At 40.6% G+C, this 23,117-nt stretch overlaps 1 protein-coding gene across 1 annotated transcript in view; it reads left to right on the forward strand.

Moving 5' to 3' along the window:
- The window catches only part of MAN2A1 (mannosidase alpha class 2A member 1), a 172,577-nt gene that overhangs the window by 142,681 nt on the left and 6,779 nt on the right, over positions 1–23,117 (forward strand). Inside the window, exons 18-20 of the mRNA XM_002919942.4 lie at positions 2,242–2,383; positions 4,961–5,094; positions 12,013–12,207. Coding sequence (XP_002919988.2) covers positions 2,242–2,383; positions 4,961–5,094; positions 12,013–12,207 — 471 coding nt within the window. The remainder of the gene's footprint in view (positions 1–2,241; positions 2,384–4,960; positions 5,095–12,012; positions 12,208–23,117) is intronic.

Below are 23,117 nucleotides of genomic sequence, written 5' to 3' on the forward strand. Positions count from 1 at the left end.
CAAAATAGTTTGAAATAGTAATGAGAAAATTGACTCAGAATTTTTTCCGATTGTCAGCTCTCTAATTTAATAGGGCTCCTTTGATTGTTACCTAAATTTCTATATTTAGAGTATATGTGTGTGACAACATAGCTTTGAAATAATACTATGAAAAACATTAGCATGTTTTTGAGACATTAGCATTTTAGAAATTTCTGGCTATGAATAGAAATAATTTCACAACAAATGCTTTTACTTTGTCTGATTTTCAACTGGGATGAGTGGAAGGGATTGTGATAATTTTCTCTTCTACGGTTTTCAGCAAAGGTTAAATTTAAACCTTTTCCAAAGCATAAAAATTGCATTATACTCTTTGAATTTACATGTTAATTCTACCACAGCTGTTTGGTTTTCAAATGAAGCCCCGACTTTATGGTGATTCATTTTCCTTGTGTACAAAAGAAACTCTTTTCTTAAAATCTTACAGAAGCAATTATTTGTATGTGTGGGTGTATACATGAAAAAAAAAAACAACTTAGTAAAAGTGAATAAAAATGTGAATTTTCTTTTCAAGGATCGAGCATTTGAATAAATGGGAAAATATTATTTCTAAATTTATAAATATCTAAATTTATAACCTAAACATTTCTGCTTCTAAAATAGGTCATTTTTTTAAGGCTTGGAAAGAGTAGTCCTTGGGCAAAACTAGAAATCTAGACCCACAGGTAGGGAGTGAAGGTGGCAGCCCCACAGTCACCACAGTGTCAATGTCCTTTTCATTGAGTGTACAATTTGAATGGGGAGATCAGGATTGGAAAGGAGAAATAGAAAATTCCTTCCAACTATTTATTCTTTTTTCTTTCTTTTTTTTTTTTTTTCTTTTTAACATTTTACAATTGTGTCTTCAGTTTCATAATTTCCTGGGCCTGTGATACAAATTACCACAAACTGGGTGGCTTGAAACAACAGGAATTTATTCTTTCACCGTTCTGGACACCAGAAGTCCAAAACCAAGATGTCTTCAGGGTCACACTCCCTCCAGAGGCTCTAGGGAAATACGCTTCCTTGCCTGTTCTAGCTTTTGGTGGCTTCGGGCCATTCTAGGCACTGTTGGCTTGTAGACCCATCACTCCACTCTCTGCCTCTGCTGTCACAGAGTCCTTGTTGCATTTTCCTTGTGTCTCCATGAGTGTCCCTCTGTGTCCAGATTTCCTTCTTAGAAGGAAATTAGAGCCCACCCTAATCCAGTATAACTTAATGTCTGTAGAGATCCTATTTCAAAGTAAAATCACATTCACAGGTTGTGGGTGGCCCTGAACTTGGGGGGACACTCTTCAGTACAACCAGTAAGTTGAAGGATGCACTACAGGGTTGTTGTAATGACTGAAGATTGTATTTGTGAATACCCAGTACTTTGCCTAGTTATAACGGACACTCGATACATGTTAACTATTCCATTAGCTTCGTACTTCTTTCCTTCTTGAGCATCATGTCAAACCTGCATGAACTGAACAGGAGAGATGTCATTTTTATGTGGTGTGAATAAGATACCTGATAACAAAGACTCTATTTAATGTTTCCTACTGAGGTTTGAGGGAGTCTCCTTGACCCAACCTGCTTAGTGCATTTTCGTCAAAAACTAAAATAATGTATTTCATCCATTCATATACCAGACCAAGAAAAATTAAAATACGGGACTATCTACATAGAAACTAAACAGGAAGAGTAAGCACTGAAGGGACTTTAAATATAAATATGAATTTGATTATTTTAATATAATATGTTAGAAGATTTGATGAGGGGATCTATGGTATTTATTAAAACTGATTCAAGAATTATGAGATATTTTTTGAAAGGGGATAGAGAGCTATTATGCTTAGCATTCATTACAAAAGCGGTATGTTAGATTTAGATGAGAAATGAATACTTAATACCTTTATAATTTGTTTTATGCAAATATTGGAAAGCTAGAAGACTTTTGTTAAGAATTTTTATTCTGAATTAAATAGGAATGCCTATTTTAAAAACCTGGATAAGTTCTACCTTTCTCACTTAAAGTTTTCTAATATCCTCATGCTTTTTTTCCGTATTGTTTTGAAGAATGTTTTAATTCCTAAATTTGCTCTTCCTTTGAACAAGAAAGGAAGCTATGCCTTTTACTCTTTGGAGGAAAAGTCATCTATAGTCAGTACTAATTTTTTAAAGTACATCTGTAAATATCACTTGATTTCTTTTTTTTAAGTGAACTGTTTGGTCTTATAGATTCAGCCTAGAATGACAATGAGCAAATTACCTCTTCAAGCAAATGTCTATCCAATGACTACAATGGCCTATATCCAGGATGCCAAGCATCGCTTGACACTACTCTCTGCTCAGTCTTTAGGGGTTTCAAGCTTGAAAAGTGGTACGTATTGTTTGGATTCTTTTTTGCTCTTCCAAGTGTCAGTTCCAAGCATATAGTTTTTCTGTTGGTCGTATGTATTAGTTATCATCTTCAGACACCAGCCGCCTTCTTTTTGAGAACCAGACTATTAGTTAATTTTGGTTTTGTGAGAATAACATAAAATAATGTATTTCCTCAATCTTCTGATGAAGAATGAGGGACGTAAAACTCCATGAGCCATTTCTTCTTAAAGATAATTTATCTCTCCTGATAGCTCATTGTTTGCACAAGCCTCTGTCATCGTCATAATTGAATGGCTGTGGAAACTCTCCAGAAGTCAAAGAGGAGAGGGGGGCAGGAGAACAGTTAGAAATTCTCAGATTTGCCTAAGTTCGCCAAGGTGGGAGGTAACAGTTCAAACCTAGGTCCTTCTCTGAATCACGTCCTTCTGGGGCACTTCCACCCGAAAGAAGAAAGGGAGTTGAAATGATACAGAAAGGGGGATAAAGAGGTGACAGACACAACTTTAATAAGGATTCCAAAAGAGAGAACAAGATGAAAAGAGAAGATAAATTATAAACAGAGATGAATTTTTATAAAACCTCTATTGGGAGGCTTATGTCCTTTATAACACATATTTTTTATTATCATTTATATGTGGTCAGTTGCTCTTCTTTCTTACATATTGAGAGTTGCTAAGACAAGTATCTTACAGAGCCAGGCATGTAATAAATGGGTGCAGGTGCCTGGCGTACCCTTTGCCATGAACCCACTTTTTTTATTAGGCATATACATATGTTCTGCATGTCCACCCACACAAAAAAGTATACTACTCATCTTTCTTTGTGGCTTTCATTACACAGAATCATGAGATGATGCCATAAAGACACTAACGCCATTATAAAAATAATAATGGCCTCATATCATGGATGCAGCAGGGAGTGGTGGGGCCCGGCGTTCGGTGGGGCAGCCGCTGCTCAGTGCCAGACTGTTGTCGCCATGGGGAGAGGGGCCCAGGGTTGCCAAATTTTTCTGCTTTCAAAGAGCCCAGAAGGCTCAAATTTTTTATGTTTTGATTTTTAAAAAATTAAGTCAACATTTATGGATTGGACAACTTGACATAAAATTCCTAAATGTGGTTTATGGGCAGAGGAGCTTTATTTCTCAGCTCGTCTTTATCAAAGGACGTGACATAACTGTTAGTCCATGATTGCTCCAGTCCTAATGTCTAGTTCCCTGTTGAAGGACCCAACTTTGAGAATTGAAGGCAAGGTTTAAAAATGGGTGGCTCGAGAGTCACACCTGGCCCAGGTGCCCCTGCTGTAGACACCCACGTACTCCAGGGTTTGAGTACCTACAAACATAAGGACAATTTGAGTACAGCCCAGGAGATTTACTGAGTGTCGCATGTTATGAGGGCTAACATTTGGAGGCAGGGAGAAGAGAGAAATTGCCAAGAGATTGATGGACTAATTTGGGTGTGAAGTGATCAGGCCCTAGATGGCCAGTTCGTCCCAGTGCCCGAGGGGCAAATGCTAGACAGTTGTGTTCTAAAACAAATTTGGCACTGGGTGTTATACGCAACTAATGAAGCATCAAACTTTACATCGGAATCTGGGGATGTACTGTATGGTGATTAACACAATATAATAAAATAAAATAAAAAAAAAATTAAAAAAAATAAAACAAATTTGGAGGTAGTAGCAGCGAAAGTTCTAATCGTCGCTGGCAGTTTTATGTCCTGGGTACCTAAACCGAGAAGAAAAACTAAACAGATTTGGATTGACTGTGTCAAAATAAGAATTATTAAAATATTTTATGTATTGCTGTTTTATGCCAAAAGATCGTTTAATACTATAACAAATGTGAGTGGGTAGATGGATGAATATACATATATTTTTAAGTGTATATGACTAGGTTTTTTTAGTGTAAATTAATAACTATGGCTCCGGGTGGTTTTTTGGTTTGTTATGGATAGGGTTTTGTTTGTTTGTTTGTTTTTTAGTTTTTTGGGGTTTTTGTTTTGTTTTGTTTTAGTTTGTACTCTCATAGCCTAACCATTAGCTTACAACTTAAACTAGAGGAGATGTGGAATTATTCCACAACAGATGAGGGAACCAAACATGACCTCTTCTTGTGGGAGGAGTGAGGATAGTTGATGCTCCTGACATAATACGAGGGAGGGAAGGGGGTGTGTGGTGGGTGTCTCCAAATCCTGGGATTTCCTCAGAGCATCGCCAGATATCAAGTGACCCAAATTGTCTTGCAGGTCCTTTTTAGATTCTACCCATCTGTACTTGTCCTGTTACTCCAGGTGTGACGTACGTTCCCTGATGAACCTCATCAACATTTTTAAATTCCAGATGCTACCACTAATCTTTTTAAATTTCACTTAAATTTTAAAACGGAAATACAGTCCTATTTTTTGCATTTATACCAGCTGCTCTGAGAAAGCCCTTGGTACTGTGGGCTTTACAGATGTGTCTCTTTGGCTTAAAGCAGGACCGTGCCTAAACTTATGTGATCCTCCCTGGACGCTTGTATTAAATAAGCCTGTTTGTTTGTTTGTTTGTTTGTTTGTTTGCTTGTTTGCTTTAGGTCAGATTGAAGTTATCATGGATCGAAGACTCATGCAAGATGATAATCGCGGCCTTGAGCAAGGTGTCCATGATAACAAGGTCACAGCTAATTTATTTCGAATACTACTGGAAAAAAGAAGTGTTGTGAATATGGTAGGAAAAAAAAATAACTCGTACTTTCTGATGTTGATTGTTCTTTGCCACCCAGAATTTGAAACTGTGGCTTTGCACTTTTTTTATGATGTACAGTTCCCGGTTTTGAGATATCTTTATACTAGATGTAGCCTATATTGACAAGAAAGAGAGCTTCAGTTACACATATGTCAGATTTGCATTAGGTCTTATTTTTTATTTTTGCTTATTATGTAGATGTAAAATAATGTTAAGGAATCAGTTTGGGTGGAATTTTCTGAAATTATGTGAAAGAAGAGTTGAATTTAAGACTAGAACTTAGTCACATACTTAGGAGATTAAGTTTGATTAGTAAAATTTATTGGAAACCTTAGTGTGCTTATTCTTACCCAGTTGAAAATGGATTTACTTGTCTGTCATCTTGCTCAGTTTTCATTTCCCAAAACAAAACCCCAGCATTCCATTAAGGAGTCTGGCTAAAGCTGAGCTGGACGTAAACCAACATGACGTACGCCTCTTGAAGGCAACGCAAAAGTCATCATCACGGCCTTCCATGCTTTAATGATTTCCCACTTCAGATGACTCTCTACACGGCCCTTTTTTTCTCATTCTGCTCTCCTTTCTTCACTGACCCATTTCAGATCTTTTCTGCTCTTTTCAGCTGGTGGCCCCACCGCCGACTTCACATTTGACAGGGCTCTCAGTTCTAGGTATCAACCACCTCCTCCCACCCTTTCCTACTTACCTCATATTGCGGTGGAGACATTTACCTTCCTTGCCTCCTAGGCCAGTACCTCCGCTTGTCCTTGGAACACACCGCAGTGACCCCCTTAGCATCGTCATCCTCCCCCTACCTTCTCCCTGCCCTCCATAGCCAACATTCCCCTAGGAAAGAAGCCCTTTCTGCAGGCTTTTGGATACTCTTCATTTTCTCCTATTAAAAATAAAAACCAAAAACAGCTTCCACGCAGACCCATTTCCATTTGCCCTGCACTACCGTCCTGTCTCCCACACCCGGTTGAGCTGGTTTGTGAGATGGGTTTATTTCATTGCTTCCGTGTCACACTCAATTCATTTCAGTTTTGCTTTAGCCTCCATCTGCCCCACACGCACACACATAACCTTGCCAGTATCACGAGATCCATCGTCTTACTTCACCTTGCAGCAACATTTGACACTGATCATGTCACTTCTGAGAAGACAGTCTAGCCAGGGCTTTCGTGGTGCCATGCTTATTTGGTTTTCTTCCTACCTCCCAAGTGGTTCTTTCTCTGTCTCTTTGATAGTTATTAATTCAGCCATTAAATGTCAAGAATGCTCAAGGGTTGACCCCACACCGTCTCCTTTTCTCATTTTGTGTGTTCTCCCTCGGCAATCTCTCCCACTCCCGAGGCTGTGGTGACCACCGCTATACAGACGAAACCCACACACACCTTTCACCTCTTACCTGCAGACCCATCTCCCTAGCTGCATCCTGCTATTCGGACCTGACATATCCATGATCACTCTCATGATCTCTCTTCCCCCCAAAACCACTCTTTTCCAGTGTTCTCTCTCTCGGGGACCAGCACCACCTTCCATCCAGTGCCACACACGTAGAAGTCCTCTCTCATTGATACTTCTCCTTTGCCTGCCCCTTTCTTAAAACAGCAGTCACCAGTGCTTGGCTCTCTTATTGCCTAAATATTTTAAATCTATAAACTCACTTATTCCGACCACCCTAATCTAAACATCATGTGTTTCCTGAATCATTCCGTTCTTCTTTTCCTGCCATATTTGTTCTCAGTCAAGTAAGCAAAGTGATTCGGTTTTTCAAAACTCGATCTGACCTCACTGCCGCCTTCTTAACCTCTCAGATGTTTTCTCATTGCTCTTCTAATAGAAGTCAGAATCCTTCCCATGGCCTGAACAGCCCCTCATGATCTGGGCCCTGCCTGTCCCCCAGCTGCATCTAGTGTGACTCACACTATTTCTGCTCTGGGCCCACCGGTTTTCTTTCAGTCCCAAGTACTCCCCATGCACCCTGCGCCCACAGCACCTTTGCGTCTGCAGTTTCATTCTCTGCCAGGGCATTCTTCCTAGTAGTTCAGGTCAGAGCTGCCTTGGTCAACTGCTCTTACTTGACCAGGCCAGGTCACCGTCTTCACCGCCTCCTCAGAGCTGTGCTTCTGTCCTCCATGCATAGATGTGATTATTTTTGATTGTTTTCTCTCTCCTCTTTGGACCGTACCTTCACCGAGACTAGGGCCCATGTCCTTCTGGTTCTAGAATTGTTCCTAGCAGAGGAAGCACCCAATATTTGTTGCATGAATGAACGCACAAATGCATAAATGGGTGAGCTGTAATAGCGCATGGTGCCACCGCATTTATCCTGTCCCTGCCTTGTCATACTCGGCATGTTCTCTTCCCCCTGCTCGATTCCAGGGACTTGTCTGCTTCATTTTCATGTGCCCCACAGGGCTCCTTGCCTGTGGTAGCTATTTTATAAATAAAACACTAGTTGATTGAATGAAATGGCAACAGCTCATTAAAGCCCAGAATTCTTCTAGTATCGGGAATCTTTTAGGAAAAAAGATTTTAATATCCATTTTTAGATGTCAAGATTTAAACCAGTTCTTGGGACTCATGGTTTAAATCATTTACTGACAAGGTCGCTTAATTTTAGGACTAAAACTGCACAGGATAATCATTGTCTGAGTGCTGGCATCTTTTCCTCCTCCCGAAAGAGTTTCTGGCTTTTATTATTTTTTTTCTCTCTATATAGACACTAATTTGCAAAACTTCTGTTAACTATGGCAATAAGCATTTTCATGTCAGATCTATAAAGCTTTCACTTAGAAGCGAAATAATTTGTTTATTCCCATTCAAAACTCCTTGGATAGTAATTGATTGAAATTTGATCCAATGTTTTTATAATCCTGTGTTGGTTAAATTTTTCTTTTGCTCAACTATAGATTCTTGGACTTAAATCAATAGTTTCTTTTAAATAATAAATGAACTAGAGAAGAGAAAATACATTTTAATTTCTAGTAAAATTGATTAAAAAGACATTTCATGAGGGAATGTTCCATCTCATATAACTTAAGCTTTCCAGGAAGTGTTTTTATTCTCAACTCAGACTCTAATGTTTACAGTGTGACGGTAGGAACCGTGGTGAGGAGACAGTGTGTACAGGAAGGCATTTTAGTAGAAAGTCTTCAGCCTGCCAGAGTGTCCTGGGAGTAGTCTGGGTGACTAAGTGGAGCTGAGTCCTGTTCTTGAGTGTTCCTCAGAGAGGCAGTGAGAACAAGGACTGGAATGGTAATCGCTGTGAGATGTGCAGATGCCCAGGGGCTTGCTGTAGCTGTGTGAGGTGGACTGTCATCCATGGCAGTGACACTCAGGGGTCAACGGAAGTGAAAAATGGGACTTGGCTCTTTGGCCTTGACCCTTTAGGTTTTGTTTCTTTGACGCTTTGCTCCCTATCCCTTCCTGCTGATGACTGCTGTAGCAGAGAGCATTGAACCAGGAGTTAGAAGTGCTGGAGGTGTTCAGGTATTACAGTTGTGTCATTTTACCTCTGGATACCAGTTCTTTACATGTCAGGAGAAAGGAGCTGGGAGAGATCAGATGAAAAGCTTCAAATGCTTACAGGGCTCAGAAAAGTGATGGCATGAGGGAGGTTGGTCAGGTTTAAGGGCAAACGCTTTAGTGAGGTGACCCCAGGTCTGTGATGAGTATGAGGACATATCCCACCAAGGAGCTACAACTCAGCCACACTGGAGGGAATGTGAGGGCCCAGTGTGACTTGGATTTCCAGTGTTTTGGGTAAAAAAAAAAAAAAAAGTTACCCGTTTTGGGGAGTTTTTGTTATTGTTGTTGACAATTTCAATGTGAAATCTCTGGATTTTTTTCTTTTGACAGTTGTCTGAAAAACAGACAACTTTTTAATACAATGCAGATACCGAAACCTATTTATGGGCAGATTTAGCCCACAGATCACCAGGCTTCACCTCTGCACTAAATGAGGTTTATTTCTAAATCTTAATGATTCATTATATTTTCATTTATTATTTCTTCTGTCTCTTTTTCCCCGCATCCTTTCCCCTACCATATTTTTCTCTCATTTATTTATATTACATTTGCTTATTGATAAAGTTCAAAAAAACGTTTTATCAAGTTCCCACCATGTATCAGGTCATACTAAATAAGCAAAAGTGACACAAAATATCATCTCTTACTATCTTAGGTAATTTATTTAGCAAGTTTTGATGTAGATGAATGGACACCTTTAATGTTTAGGGATCAGGTAACTTAATTGGGCTTAATGAAGGACACCTTGGAGCCTAGCAAGAAGTTCTGACTTATGAAATAAGGGCTGGAACGCAATGGAGATCTCAGCTTAGTGTGGTTTGGATCAGAATGTGCTAGAAACTATAATTTCGTACAGGTTGCAAGGAGAAAGTTAGACTTGAACAGCTTGAAGCCTTCCAACCCACAAGAAACCAAATAATGTTTAGAGTAGTGTATTAGTTACTACAAGGCTGGGGAATTCTTTTACAGCTTAAACACATAAAATTTCCTATAGCAAACATGTGTTATAAGCTTTGGGTTTATCATAAAGGTTGCAGTTAAAAGATTACCTTTCCAGGAGATTAATCAAAAAGTGATAATTTACCAGCTAAATATCTTATTGAGCCCTTCGTTGCTGTAAAAATGTTAAGAAAGTACATGAATCATGGAACCTTCCGTGAGATTTTGTCCCACCCTGCCTGGCCACCTTCCAGCAGTGTTATTTGTTCACAGTGCTTTTACAGCTCTGAACCACAGCTCTTCCATAAACATTTCTCTTCCTTATCCTGCTTAGGACAATCAATGGCACAGTTCTTGAATTCTCGAAGTACTTACCTTCACGACATTGTTTCCTTTGGTGAAACTTATCACTAACATGTTTCTGAGTCTGAATCATTTTCTTAATTCAAAACTAGTTAAAGGATGAGACTTAGACATTTGACTCCAAAGAGAGCTGTTTATTCTACAAGGTTGGGAGGTTGTCTGGGGTGATGGTTCCCAGCTCGCGTCCACAGAGCTGTGTTGGACTGACTGAGATTTGAGATTTGCTTCAGGGGCTGTTAATCTTTGGCTTCCTAGGGCTCACCCCTGGAAAATCTGATTAAGTAGATTTGGATTAGGGTTCAGGGATCTAGGTTTCAAGCTCCCCAAAGCCATTCTTAAGTATGGCCAGGTTGGGGGGGGCACTGAGAGTCAGGGGGACTGGTGTGGGTCAAGAGGAATAGTATATATGCACATTACTCTTTGAAAGGTGTACATAATCCATCAAGAAGTATCCCGCCTATTCACTGAAGTGTCCAGGGATTCCTCCAAGAGCATAGAGCAAAGCCAGAGAGCTTTTTCTGAATGTTACTTGATCTAGGATGGACTTAATGCCTTCTGATTCTGATACGGCAGGTGTCTTTTTTTCTGTTGGAATCTTTTATCTTTTATTACCTAAAAGTGATTTTGTCAGCAATCCTGACCTAGATTATGAAGTCCGTTGATCTTGGAATACATTTAAAGTTTCTTGTTGAAACCGTTCCCTCAATATTCAACAACATACATTAAATTTCAGTATTGTTGGTGAATATTATATATGCTTTATTTAATCTTTTTTTTAAAAGAGGGTGGAATGGGTACGTATTTTTTTTTACAACTCTTTTAGACCTAATATTTTTTGTCAGTATCTTAATATTGCAGTGTCCCTCTGTTGCCTTTAATTTTTTTCCTCTCTCTACATAGTCTGAATCGTAATGACATCTACAGTTCGCTCCTGGCAAGATGCTTGTCACTCTTTGCTCAACACCCTCTGTTCATTGCTAATCTGTCATTCTGAATTTTAAGCCCCATATCTCCTATAAAATCCTATTTTTTCACCCAGATAAGTAGCCAAGACTTTTATTTGAGCCCCTCATTACAAAAAAGGATGCAAAATCAGAAGATATCAGTGAAATGGACAGTTTAAAAATAAGATGGAAAATTAAATTTGTTCCATGTGTCACTGTTGATCAGAAAACCTTTCTACATAAATTATTTTCTCTTCTCAGTGTTTTTCTGTGTGTGCCCTTATACCTTAGGCATTATTGGTAAAGGTTCTCCTTAGTCATTGATTTAATTAATTGAGTGTGTCATCTACCATATGCCTACCCCAGCCCTGGCAGACTTGTTTAATGTTTGGACATGCTGAACCACTTGTATGGAAGTATATACCATAGTAATGACTAAAGTACTTTTAAATTCTACTGAATAATTGTGTACTAGATAAATATGTACTAACTATTGCATAACATGATTTAACAGCTTCAGTTCAGTGGCAGCGATTTACCAAATTTAACAGATGATCTAGGTAGACCCCCTGTGTTATTTAAAAACCTTATTTATTTAGAGAGTTTTTTCCCCAAAAAAGATCCTGTCATTGGGTCACATGTACAGAGCATAGCTTTGGATCACCTCAAGATGTTATGGTCTAGTTGAGTGTATGAAGGAAACTACGAGGATATGGTGGGTAAAACCTGAGGGAGAAGAGATCACGTTTGATGATGTGCAAGGTGAATGAACATTCCGACCCATCTACTTAAAGAGTTTTGTGGTGGCTTCAGAAAGAGTTTCAGTAAAACGATATACCTTGTCCTAAAATGTTTTTTGGAAAATGTTGTCAGGATTTTTAGTACTAAAGCATTGGAAAAAAAAGATCTTTCTAAGTTAAGTGGACACTGTTCATTTTCTTACATTGCTTACAAATGAACTTGGTAATCTGTGTTTTGGCTAAAACTGTTATTTAAAAAATACAATAAAATTAAAGTACTTGTTTATATTTCTTTTCTATTTAAACCCTGTCAGGTAATTCTACTAATATTGTGGAAACTGCAGATATAACACTTCAACATTTCTGTTTTTTCTTGATAGGAAGAAGAAAAGAAGTCGGTCAGTTATCCTTCTCTCGTTAGCCACGTAACTTCCTCTTTCCTGAATCATCCAGTCTTTACAATGACAGAAAAGATCCCTGTGCCCACCCTTCAGCTGCTAGGTGAATTCTCGCCGTTACTGTCATCTTTGCCTTGTGACATTCATCTCGTTAATCTGAGGACCATACAGTCAAAGGTATATGCCACAATGAATCTAGGGAGAATTACTCTTCTGTAATATATTTGATATAAGGCATGAGAAGCAGAAAGAAATTCAGCTGACCGTTGAACAGCATGAGCTAGAATCTCATGGGTCCACTTACACAGATTGTTTTCGATAAACACTCTACAGTACTAAAAATGTATTTTCTCTTCCTTACGATTTTCTTAACGTTTTCTTTTCTCTAGCTTACTTTATAATAGGAATACAGTGTAATATGCATATAACATACAAAATATGTGCTGATCACCTGTTCATGTTATCAGTAAGACTTGCAGTCAATAGTAGGCCATTAGTAGTTATGTTGTGAGAGAGTCAGTCATGCGTATTTTTGACTCGGGGTGGGGGGGTCGTCGCCCGTAACCCCCTGCACTGTTCAGTGGTCAACTGTACTGTGAGTTTTACTGTGCTTCAAGGAGCCCTTAAGAGGACTTGGCCTTTAGGCAAAGTCATTCTGCCTTTCATTTGACTGTTGCTCTATAGTTTAGAGCATAACCCACTACTAATATATGTTAATCCTGGATAAAGTTCTGTATGGTGAGAAGGTCAGGGAATATTATCTTTTTACAGATAAGAAAGCGAAAGCTGGCCTGGGGTCACATAATTGTAGGTGGGAGAACAGGCCTTAAGATCAACTCTACTGGCATTTTCCATTCATTTCTCCTTGTTAGCCAGTGTTTCTTGAGGAGTTAGAGAATTAAGAAGCATAGCATTTAATTATTTCTGTATCAGAGGCCTTATCCATTCATATCTTTCTCCTGAAAATCACTGCAACTCAGACCTTTGCGTGGAGAAACCAGCTATTTAGAGACATCTAAAGATATACTAGAAGAAGAAAGGGGAGGGTTTTATTAGATTTGGAATTTTAATTCAGTTAGACTGCTTTTGTTTACATGTATGCCTACTTTTAAAGTCAGAGATTGCATTTGAAAAGAGTAAAAATTAGACATTTGACATCATTTTTATCTTTTGTAGAGCTGTTTTGATACTATGAATTGGCATATGCGCAGCTGGAAATAGTGTTTAGGGATTCTGTAGGGAATGTAATAAAGGGCCTGAGTATGAAAAGAGGAGAATGTTCATGTTTGAGGACCACATAAGAAGAGAAAAATGTTTTGTTTAAGCACAAAGAACTAAAGCAAACCAAGTAAAGTAAGGATAAATGCTTGCAAATTTGTACATATAGGGCTTTTAAAACTGTATGACCAAGAGAAGGAACTTAGGCCTATGTATCCATACAGCTTGTGATAATGAATACATGTGAACACAGGAGGCCTGCATATATCTGCATGTGTCAGAAAACTTGTTTGATCATGTGAACAAACCTGCAGAATTTATTTTGTGCCAACTACGTGCAAGTTACAGCTAAAGGCACTAGGGATACTTGTGAACAAACCAGACAATAACCCCTGCCTTTCTGAAGCATGGATTCTAGTGGGAGGAGAAAAATAAAGAAGAAAAAATAAGAGAAACATATAAAGTGTTAGATGGTGGTAAGTGTCAGGGAGGGAAAATAGGAGGGAAGGATGGTTCTGGAAGGTGACACGAGTTTTCATAGTGTGGTTAGAAGAGGACCTTGCAGAAGGGGTGTTAATGGAGTAAAAGTCTGAAGGAGGTTAGAGAACAAGAGACTTTTGCAGATTTCTGGGGGTAGAGTGGTCTGGGAAGAGTTACAAGCAAGTAGGAAGGCCTCAACGTGGGTGCCATGGTGAGAATAGAAGCTCCATGTGACCTGGCCTTTTCTTTGATTCCTTGTTGCATCCTGTTGCCTGGAAGAGTGCCTGCACATAGTAGGAGCTCACCAATAATTTGCTGATTGAGCAAATCTCACGAGTGTTCTTTCTAGGTTTCTGCTACAGTCTTCAGTGGGTCGACTCTTTGACTCATGGAAAAAACACACCAGAGATAGATAGCCTCCCTGAGTTTTCCTCTCATTAATTCATGAGCTAAAGGGAATGAGGGGATAGAGTGGGGGGTGCCAAAGACCCCCCCTTAGCCTTGTTTCTGGGTGACTCTTTCCCATGATTGTTTTCTTGAAGCAGATCCAGTTGTCTGGAGTCAATGAATGTAGGGTTTCACCCTCTGTAATCCAGGCCTGGCACTTGATAACCTCTTTTCTGTGGTTACCTGCTCCTTTCATTCTCCCTGCTTATTGCCTAGCTTCCTGTCAAAGAATTTCAGCACTTCCCAGATTAAATCCCATTGCTACTGATTTGGTTCAGAGCCTCCAGCATTTAGGCTCCACACAGTCTGGCCTCCACTCACTATGTCCACTTGGCTTCCCCTCTTGCTACTCGCACCCTTTGACAGGTGGCCCACCTCCACTGCCCTGATGGCTGGCCAAGTGCTGACTCAGCTACCCTTTATAAAACGGGGCTGATACCAGATCTGCCTGCTGTAGGCCTGTTCTGAGAAACACGTAAACTAAGGCTGTGAAAGCCCTTTGAAAACATACGTTGTTGTCCTGATGGTCCTGACCATACTTGCCAACTCAGGTGCAAACTGGGGTTTAGCAGAGGAAATAAAAAGCAATTTAATCATTTGACCAGGAAGAATAAAGACTGAAATGTTAGTGCTTAACTGTAACTGTCATGCAGAACTCAGTATTTGGGGCTGTTTTACATTACCCTATCAATCAGTGCTGGTTCCGGTGTTAGTCTTTGACTCCTAGCACATATTTCTAACAGTTGTTTGAAAGTTGACCAGTAATCCAAGGGGATTGGTTGGTCCATTCAGAATCACTTCTTTAAAGAATTGCTTTCTGTTCCTTCACCTCTGATAATAGGAAAATAATCATTGAAAGAAGGTGATGTAGGTATTGAATCAAAGACAGCCTGGTACTTAAAAAGGTGTCAAGTGTAATTTCATGGTTACACTAAAAGAAGACAAATATGACTTGGAAGAAATCCAGAAGCCAGACCTCAGCATTTTGGATTATGTTCCTGTTTTTGTTTGCTGGCAGCCCCAAACATACAGTAATGAATCGTTCCTTTGGAGGTTGCAAAGCATTTTTCCCACTGAAATAATGTCAACATTGCTCTCAGCTTCCAAGCAAGACCAGAGGCCTCCATTGGCCTAGATGTAAGCAAGCATTTTCCTAACTCCCACCTCCCAGTATTTCCATAAGCAGTGTGTCTGAGAGCCACCTTGACACGAGGGAGGCACATCCTTCTGCCTCACCTCCTCACTGGCAGCGTGATGGACGAGGCCCCTGCTTGCCCAGCTCCTGGGCCACCGTCTGCAGGTTCCTCAACCTGACTCCTCAGGGAGAAAGTGGTTATGGGCTCGAGGAGCACTGAGAGAGGCAAGGGAGGGTCTGCAGGGGTGCAAACCCACCAAGGCGCTGCAGCATTTCCAGTGACCAGTCCTCAGTCAGTGTGTCTGATCACACCGGAGAGATTTGGAAATAGAGACTTTTACAAATTTCCCCATCTCTGAGATTCTGATTCTGTAGGCCTGGGGTCATGGCACTTAGGAATTAGTAATTTTTTAAAACTCTCATGATTCTAGAAATTACTGTTATCTCCATTTACTAAATTGGGAAAGTCAGAGTTAGAAAGTAGATGACTAAGGNAGTCAGTGTGTCTGATCACACCGGAGAGATTTGGAAATAGAGACTTTTACAAATTTCCCCATCTCTGAGACTCTGATTCTGTAGGCCTGGGGTCATGGCACTTAGGAATTAGTAATTTTTTAAAACTCTCATGATTCTAGAAATTACTGTTATCTCCATTTACTAAATTGGGAAAGTCAGAGTTAGAAAGTAGATGACTAAGATAAAATTACGCAGCAGTACATGGCAGAATGAGGGCCCACGGGCAGCTTTCCTGAATCTGGGCGCTCTACTGGGCCTCAGGGGTGGTGTGGGACTTCTTAAGAGTTACTAAATCTCCTCAGAGTCCAGTTTTTCAGGAATTATTCTATATTGATAGATGAGTTTATGGTTTTACATAAGCATATCTTGCTCTTATTTTGATATGTTTTTGGAAAAAACTAATTGCATGTCATATAGTTGCAGTCAGATGAAGATGAGCAAGCATCTCTTAAACCCTGTCTCACAGCACCGCCGAGTGCCCCAGCGTCTAGCCCCAGCGCAGTCCCGTCTAGCAGGGTAACTGTCTGCCTTCTCCTCCTATAGGCTTGGCCCCTCTCTCTTCTCTTTACCTTCTCCTTTTCTTATACTGTCAAAAGCTTGAGACACTAAAAAGAAGATCTGTAAAGAGTTGAAAACTGGGGAACAGGAGCGCTACTGAAGTGTTTGGGAATGGGAAAACCATGCCATTAGGGAAGGGTATTGACTAAGGGGGAAGGGAGTCTTGGTAGAGAGGATGCTGGGAGAATCTCACGGGGGCATGGATCATCGGTTGGGGTTCTGTAGGCTGCAGTGATAGGTTCAGCCTGGAATGCGGACATTCCAGGGACCAGAAGGAATTTGATTAAGCCATTTTATTAGGCTTCATGGAGCCATTCTCCCTTGGTGTTTTGAACACCGATATGTTATTCAATCTTTTTCTTTCCCCCCGATTATTTCTACCACTTTTATGTTCAGATATATTTTTATTTAATTCATTTATAGATATGTATCTTTATATCTCTATCTACCTCTATCTCTGTGTATTACGTTTAGCCTTGTTCTCTGTGACATTTTATTCTAAGTTCTGCTTAACCATTTCTCGTAAATAGTTAACAAATCATTTCAACATCGGCACCACTTACTGAATGAGATTTCTCTCTCCACTTGTTTACACCTCCCCCTTTTCTTGTAAGAGGCAGTTAAAGGTTTTTTACTTCATTTTGCCTTTCTTATAAGAATTGATTGGTGCTTTATTAATCTCCCTGGCTTCTGGAAAGGTGAAAATTGTGGAGAAAATTTCCTTTGTTGTACATATCTGAGAACAGCCATTCACCTTCCCCTTTCTTTCTGTCATCTTATCTTGTTGATCAAAACAGGATAACTGTTATTGGACATTTTAATGAATGCCCTGGAAAATGAATTTCTACTGGTTATTTCCTGTCTCAGAACTTAAAATGCAGCGTGCAATTTTCTCACCTTTCCAGATGCCAGAATACCGGAAAGATGGATGTTGGTAGGCATTTTCAAGGGATCTGGGCAGGTTGGAGAAATTTTTCCACCACGTGTTTAGCCATGCCTTAATCTATATAGACCTTAGACATTCTTTGAGGAGGGTGGGGACACATTTCTCTTGGAGAATCTAGTCAGAGTTATGGCTTCTTTCTTCTACAGAAGAAAAGTGGATGCACATAACGTTTACTTCAGTGTCCAAAAGAGTACTCACCTGTGAGGCTCACATTATTAATGAGCAAATCAGGTTTCTTTAGCTGTGAGCCGGGACCAGCACAGCTCTCTGTTTTGAGTTCTCACCCAGTTTGATAGAAAACACTTGCCTGCTCCTTTGCTTCAGAGACACTGCCATGTGCATGTTTAATTTTCAGAATGGCCTTAAATCCTGTTTAAAATGGGGTGAATGGATGGGTAAGCAAGCCGGATGGATGGAAATGACAGTGTCCAAACCTTCCTTTCTGAATTGATGTGTGTTTTTTTGTTAAGCTGTGGTTTTAGTGCTGCTGGAACCTCGGATTAAAGACTCCCTTTTTCTGACCTCACATCAGAGAGTGAGCTCCTTCGTGTTACAGCCTTTTCTTCGATTCCATGAGAAGTGCTCTTTCTCTCTTCCCTCCTAGCAGGATGTCCTCGAGTGCCCATAGCTAGAGCGAAGGCAGGAGGGAGAAGCTCGTGTGTGTGAGTCCCGCTGCCTTTGTCTGAGCACATCACCTGCACTTACTGGCCGGTTCACTTAGCACACGGCCCCTCGTTCTCCCACGTGCCTCCTTCACAAGGTGGCCATGATAATAGGACCCACCTTAGAGATGAAGTGAGTTAATGTTTGTAGACCACTTAGAACAGTATCTGGCGCGGAGTAAGCACTGAGTGCTCAACGAATGAAGGTTTTCAGTGGTGAGAGTTCCGTCATGAGCAGTGCTGATTGTTACTAACGATGAAATAAAAATGTAGGCACTTCTTTTTTTTTCTCAATTGGAGGTTGAAGTTTATTCTCAGAATAAACTCCATGTCACCTTGACGTGTATTCCATATATATTTTTTGAAAAATTATTAATAAGGTACCTTAAAATTGTCTGTGTGGCAGGCATTATTCTGAGTGTTCTCTTTGTAAGGAGAGCCTTATTTAGCTCTGCCAGCAGTACTGTGAAGGCAGGCAGTATTGTGCCCCCCTGTTATACAAGAGGAAACTAGCTGCCCTAGAGATGGTAGGTAGCTTTCCCAAGTCATGCAGCCAGTAAGTGGGGTGCCGAGAGGCACACCCCAGTGTGTCTGACTCCAGATGCCCACCCAGAACGTTATACTCCTCTTGTATGGGGACAAAGGGGGGCGAGAGTGCGCAAATGTTAGGGAATACTCTGCTTGTTTTTCTCTTGACCTCAGTAATGAGGGGACACCCTTAGAAGGATTCACCCCCCATCTGTGGGCAAGATCATGAAGGGCTAATGTAGGGTCAGTCTGTGGTAATTGTTAGTTGACTGTGCGAGGACATGCTTCACGACCGGGATGTTCACATGCACTGGAATATAATAATGCCGCCTTGTATGCCACCTCCGCTGTTTCAGAGGCTGCTGTGAGACCATTGAGTTCTTCCGTGAGAAGTAATCTGTACAGGGTCCCACACACGGCCAGTGCGCTCAAAAGGTGTTCGCAGCGATTACTGTTACTGTCACCGAGGTTGGCCCTTGACCCTCCGAGGGGCACTTCACGCGTCTCACCGAGTTTTCTGAGTTCTGAGAGGTTAAATGACGTCTTCTCAGAGACAGGACTGGTTGGTGAGAACCAGACCAAACCTTGGCCCCGATCCAGCTTTTTCTAGCCCTGATGGCTTCTTTCTGCGAGCCACACCATCTTCCCTCCACCCCCCAGTCGCCAGAGACACCTCCTGGGCCCTGCTTAGCCTCAGAGCTGCAGGTTGCTTTATCCCCTTGAAGAAAGTTCCACAGCGGATTCTCTGAGGGACTTTGGAACACCCCAGCCTTCCTGAAGGGATGCAGCCTCAACTGTGAGCGGAGCTGTTTTACACAGACGCTTATTTTGAAGCTCCCCTAGCACAGTGCTTGGCACAATTTCGAACTTTGTAAATTTTCTTCCCTACCCCCTTCCTTTTTTTTTTTTCCTGAGGTCCGAATAGTACTGATACATTAATGAATATAAAAACAGGTCTTTCAAAGCCTGTTTACTCTCCTCCAGCAAACAGCATCTTTTTTGTGGAGGTATCTGTTTTCTTGCATGCATATTCAAGTTAAATTCACAGTTTCCCTACTTTGAAAAACAGTTTTCTTGGAAATAAAATGACGAGACAGACTTTGAAACTGAAAAACTGCTGCTTTGCCTCAGGTATTTTTACTTGAAAACTGATACTTTCATGAATATTTAATTTTTAAAAACTTGGACAAGATGATTGCTATTTCGGTTGGTGTTCTGGTTGTTACGAAAGTGATGCAGTTTTAGTTTTGAGAGAAAGTGTAACTTCTTTTCCATCGGTGAAAATTACTCTTTATGACTTCAATTTCTACTTTTCATGTTGTTTAAATCTCTTGTAAAATGAATGGCAAAATTCCAAAGATGCTTCCCTTCCTTTTTTCTTTTTTTATTGTCACTTCCCGTCTGCTAAAGGCCTCACACATGCATTATTTCAAGAGCAGATGTGTTGCAGGAATTTTCACAAAGCCTGCTGTCAGGTGGTTTTGTGAGGATGGTCAAGTAAGTTAAAATGGCCAAATGCTTTAGGTTATAATGGTCGGTGCTTTTAAAAGAGCCTCGTCAATAGACCATCTAAATAGTGAATCTGAATTGGGACCTTGTTATGATCTTGATGCATGATTGTTGACATGTAGTTTAGAGGGTCTCTGATTCCTCAGCTACAAAGTTATGATGTCACTAAAGAAAATTTGTGAATAATAAGTTAAGGGAGAGTATTGTTTAATTGGTAGCTATTGGGGAGATAATCACCAATATTTATTTGATAGATTATATTGATAGAAATAAAAATAGCTAAAATGTACCGAGGGCTTCCTCTGCTGCAGACATGGGGCTGAGTCCCTGTTACACCATTGAATTTCATTTCATCTCCATTTTATGGTAAAGGAAAAACCGGGTTTTGCTAAAAACATCTAGGAAATTGCAGAGCTAGGATCTAGATCTCGAGCTGCCTGACTCCCAGCCCAGGTTCTGATCCGCTTTCTACAGCTGCTGCACCAACACGTTCTGTCCTGTAAGCTAAGCCACCAAACACAGTATTGTCAACATCTTACAAGATACCATGACTCCATGAAGAAGGGAGACGTGCATTAGCTCCATTTTACAGACAAAGAAACTGATGCTTAGGTCATCAGTGACTATTCCAAGAGTATGCACTTAGTCCATGACAAAATTGCCCTTGTTGTTCTCCTGGAGACCTTATGTATATGATAAACGAAGGATTTTTTTGCTGTGTTCTTTTCATGCTGTTTTGGGACTGTGTGAAACACATTGATATTTTATTAGAAATCCTTATCATATGATTTAAACTTGCTGTGTTTATCGTATTGGTCCTGTGATGACTCAGAATTCCTTAAATGACTTTTTCCCTCTGCCTTCAAACAAAATCGTAGCAGTACCACAGCAAAATACCAGTGTGGAATCTGAGGTGAGGACAGCTTTCAGTTGTTCGGGCACATTAAAATCAAATCAGTGGTGAGAGCGCCGGCAGCTCTTCAGAAAAGGTGTCTGTGGCACATTTAAAAATCACATCCCCTAGTGAGGAGGATTAAGAACTTGGACATATTCGTAACTGTGGCCACAGAAGAGGAGAAGGGATCATTTTCATCATAGGTCAGCTTGGCACACACTCAGCTCCTTCGAATAGCTGTGCCTTTCTTAATTCGTCCAAGGATTCTTATTTTGCTTATTATCAGAAGCATCTCCCTCCTTTAGGAAACATAAAATTTATCAAGAGAATCGTAACTTAAAACATTCAGAGCACTCATGGCATCCTTACTTAAATGGACGCAGGAAATTTTCCTGTAGGAAATTGTGCGTTGATCCCTGTAGCGGACTTGTCGTGTTTAGTATTTCTCTCTTGGCCTGCGCAAGAAGAATAGCTTCTGTAATGTGAATTTAAATGATACATCAAGCTAATAAATGTGGTTGGCCTAGCAAGTGATAAGCATAACTAATTCAATTTAAATGTCTTTTGTATAAAAATAATGAACCAATGCATTAAAAATTAAAAATATTAATGCAATTAGCAAAAATTAGCATTCAATAAAGAAGTGTGTTTCAGTTGTGAGATGGATGATACATCATTCAATGACCAGGTAAGGACTAAATTCAGGTACACTTTATTCAACTGATGTGTATGTTAAAAACTAAATAAATAAAAATTAAATGCCTTATTTGCCCCTTCGCAATGACGTGGATGGAACTAGAGGGTATTAGGCTAAGCGAAATAAGTCAATCAGAGAAAGACAATTATCATGTGATCTCACTGATGTGGAATTTAAGAAACAAAAACAGANTCACATCAGAGAGTGAGCTCCTTCGTGTTACAGCCTTTTCTTCGATTCCATGAGAAGTGCTCTTTCTCTCTTCCCTCCTAGCAGGATGTCCTCGAGTGCCCATAGCTAGAGCGAAGGCAGGAGGGAGAAGCTCGTGTGTGTGAGTCCCGCTGCCTTTGTCTGAGCACATCACCTGCACTTACTGGCCGGTTCACTTAGCACACGGCCCCTCGTTCTCCCACGTGCCTCCTTCACAAGGTGGCCATGATAATAGGACCCACCTTAGAGATGAAGTGAGTTAATGTTTGTAGACCACTTAGAACAGTATCTGGCGCGGAGTAAGCACTGAGTGCTCAACGAATGAAGGTTTTCAGTGGTGAGAGTTCCGTCATGAGCAGTGCTGATTGTTACTAACGATGAAATAAAAATGTAGGCACTTCTTTTTTTTTCTCAATTGGAGGTTGAAGTTTATTCTCAGAATAAACTCCATGTCACCTTGACGTGTATTCCATATATATTTTTTGAAAAATTATTAATAAGGTACCTTAAAATTGTCTGTGTGGCAGGCATTATTCTGAGTGTTCTCTTTGTAAGGAGAGCCTTATTTAGCTCTGCCAGCAGTACTGTGAAGGCAGGCAGTATTGTGCCCCCCTGTTATACAAGAGGAAACTAGCTGCCCTAGAGATGGTAGGTAGCTTTCCCAAGTCATGCAGCCAGTAAGTGGGGTGCCGAGAGGCACACCCCAGTGTGTCTGACTCCAGATGCCCACCCAGAACGTTATACTCCTCTTGTATGGGGACAAAGGGGGGCGAGAGTGCGCAAATGTTAGGGAATACTCTGCTTGTTTTTCTCTTGACCTCAGTAATGAGGGGACACCCTTAGAAGGATTCACCCCCCATCTGTGGGCAAGATCATGAAGGACTAATGTAGGGTCAGTCTGTGGTAATTGTTAGTTGACTGTGCGAGGACATGCTTCACGACCGGGATGTTCACATGCACTGGAATATAATAATGCCGCCTTGTATGCCACCTCCGCTGTTTCAGAGGCTGCTGTGAGACCATTGAGTTCTTCCGTGAGAAGTAATCTGTACAGGGTCCCACACACGGCCAGTGCGCTCAAAAGGTGTTCGCAGCGATTACTGTTACTGTCACCGAGGTTGGCCCTTGACCCTCCGAGGGGCACTTCACGCGTCTCACCGAGTTTTCTGAGTTCTGAGAGGTTAAATGACGTCTTCTCAGAGACAGGACTGGTTGGTGAGAACCAGACCAAACCTTGGCCCCGATCCAGCTTTTTCTAGCCCTGATGGCTTCTTTCTGCGAGCCAC

Source organism: Ailuropoda melanoleuca, chromosome 3 (assembly GCF_002007445.2).
Source record: "Ailuropoda melanoleuca isolate Jingjing chromosome 3, ASM200744v2, whole genome shotgun sequence".
In the NCBI taxonomy this organism is placed as follows: domain Eukaryota; kingdom Metazoa; phylum Chordata; class Mammalia; order Carnivora; family Ursidae; genus Ailuropoda; species Ailuropoda melanoleuca.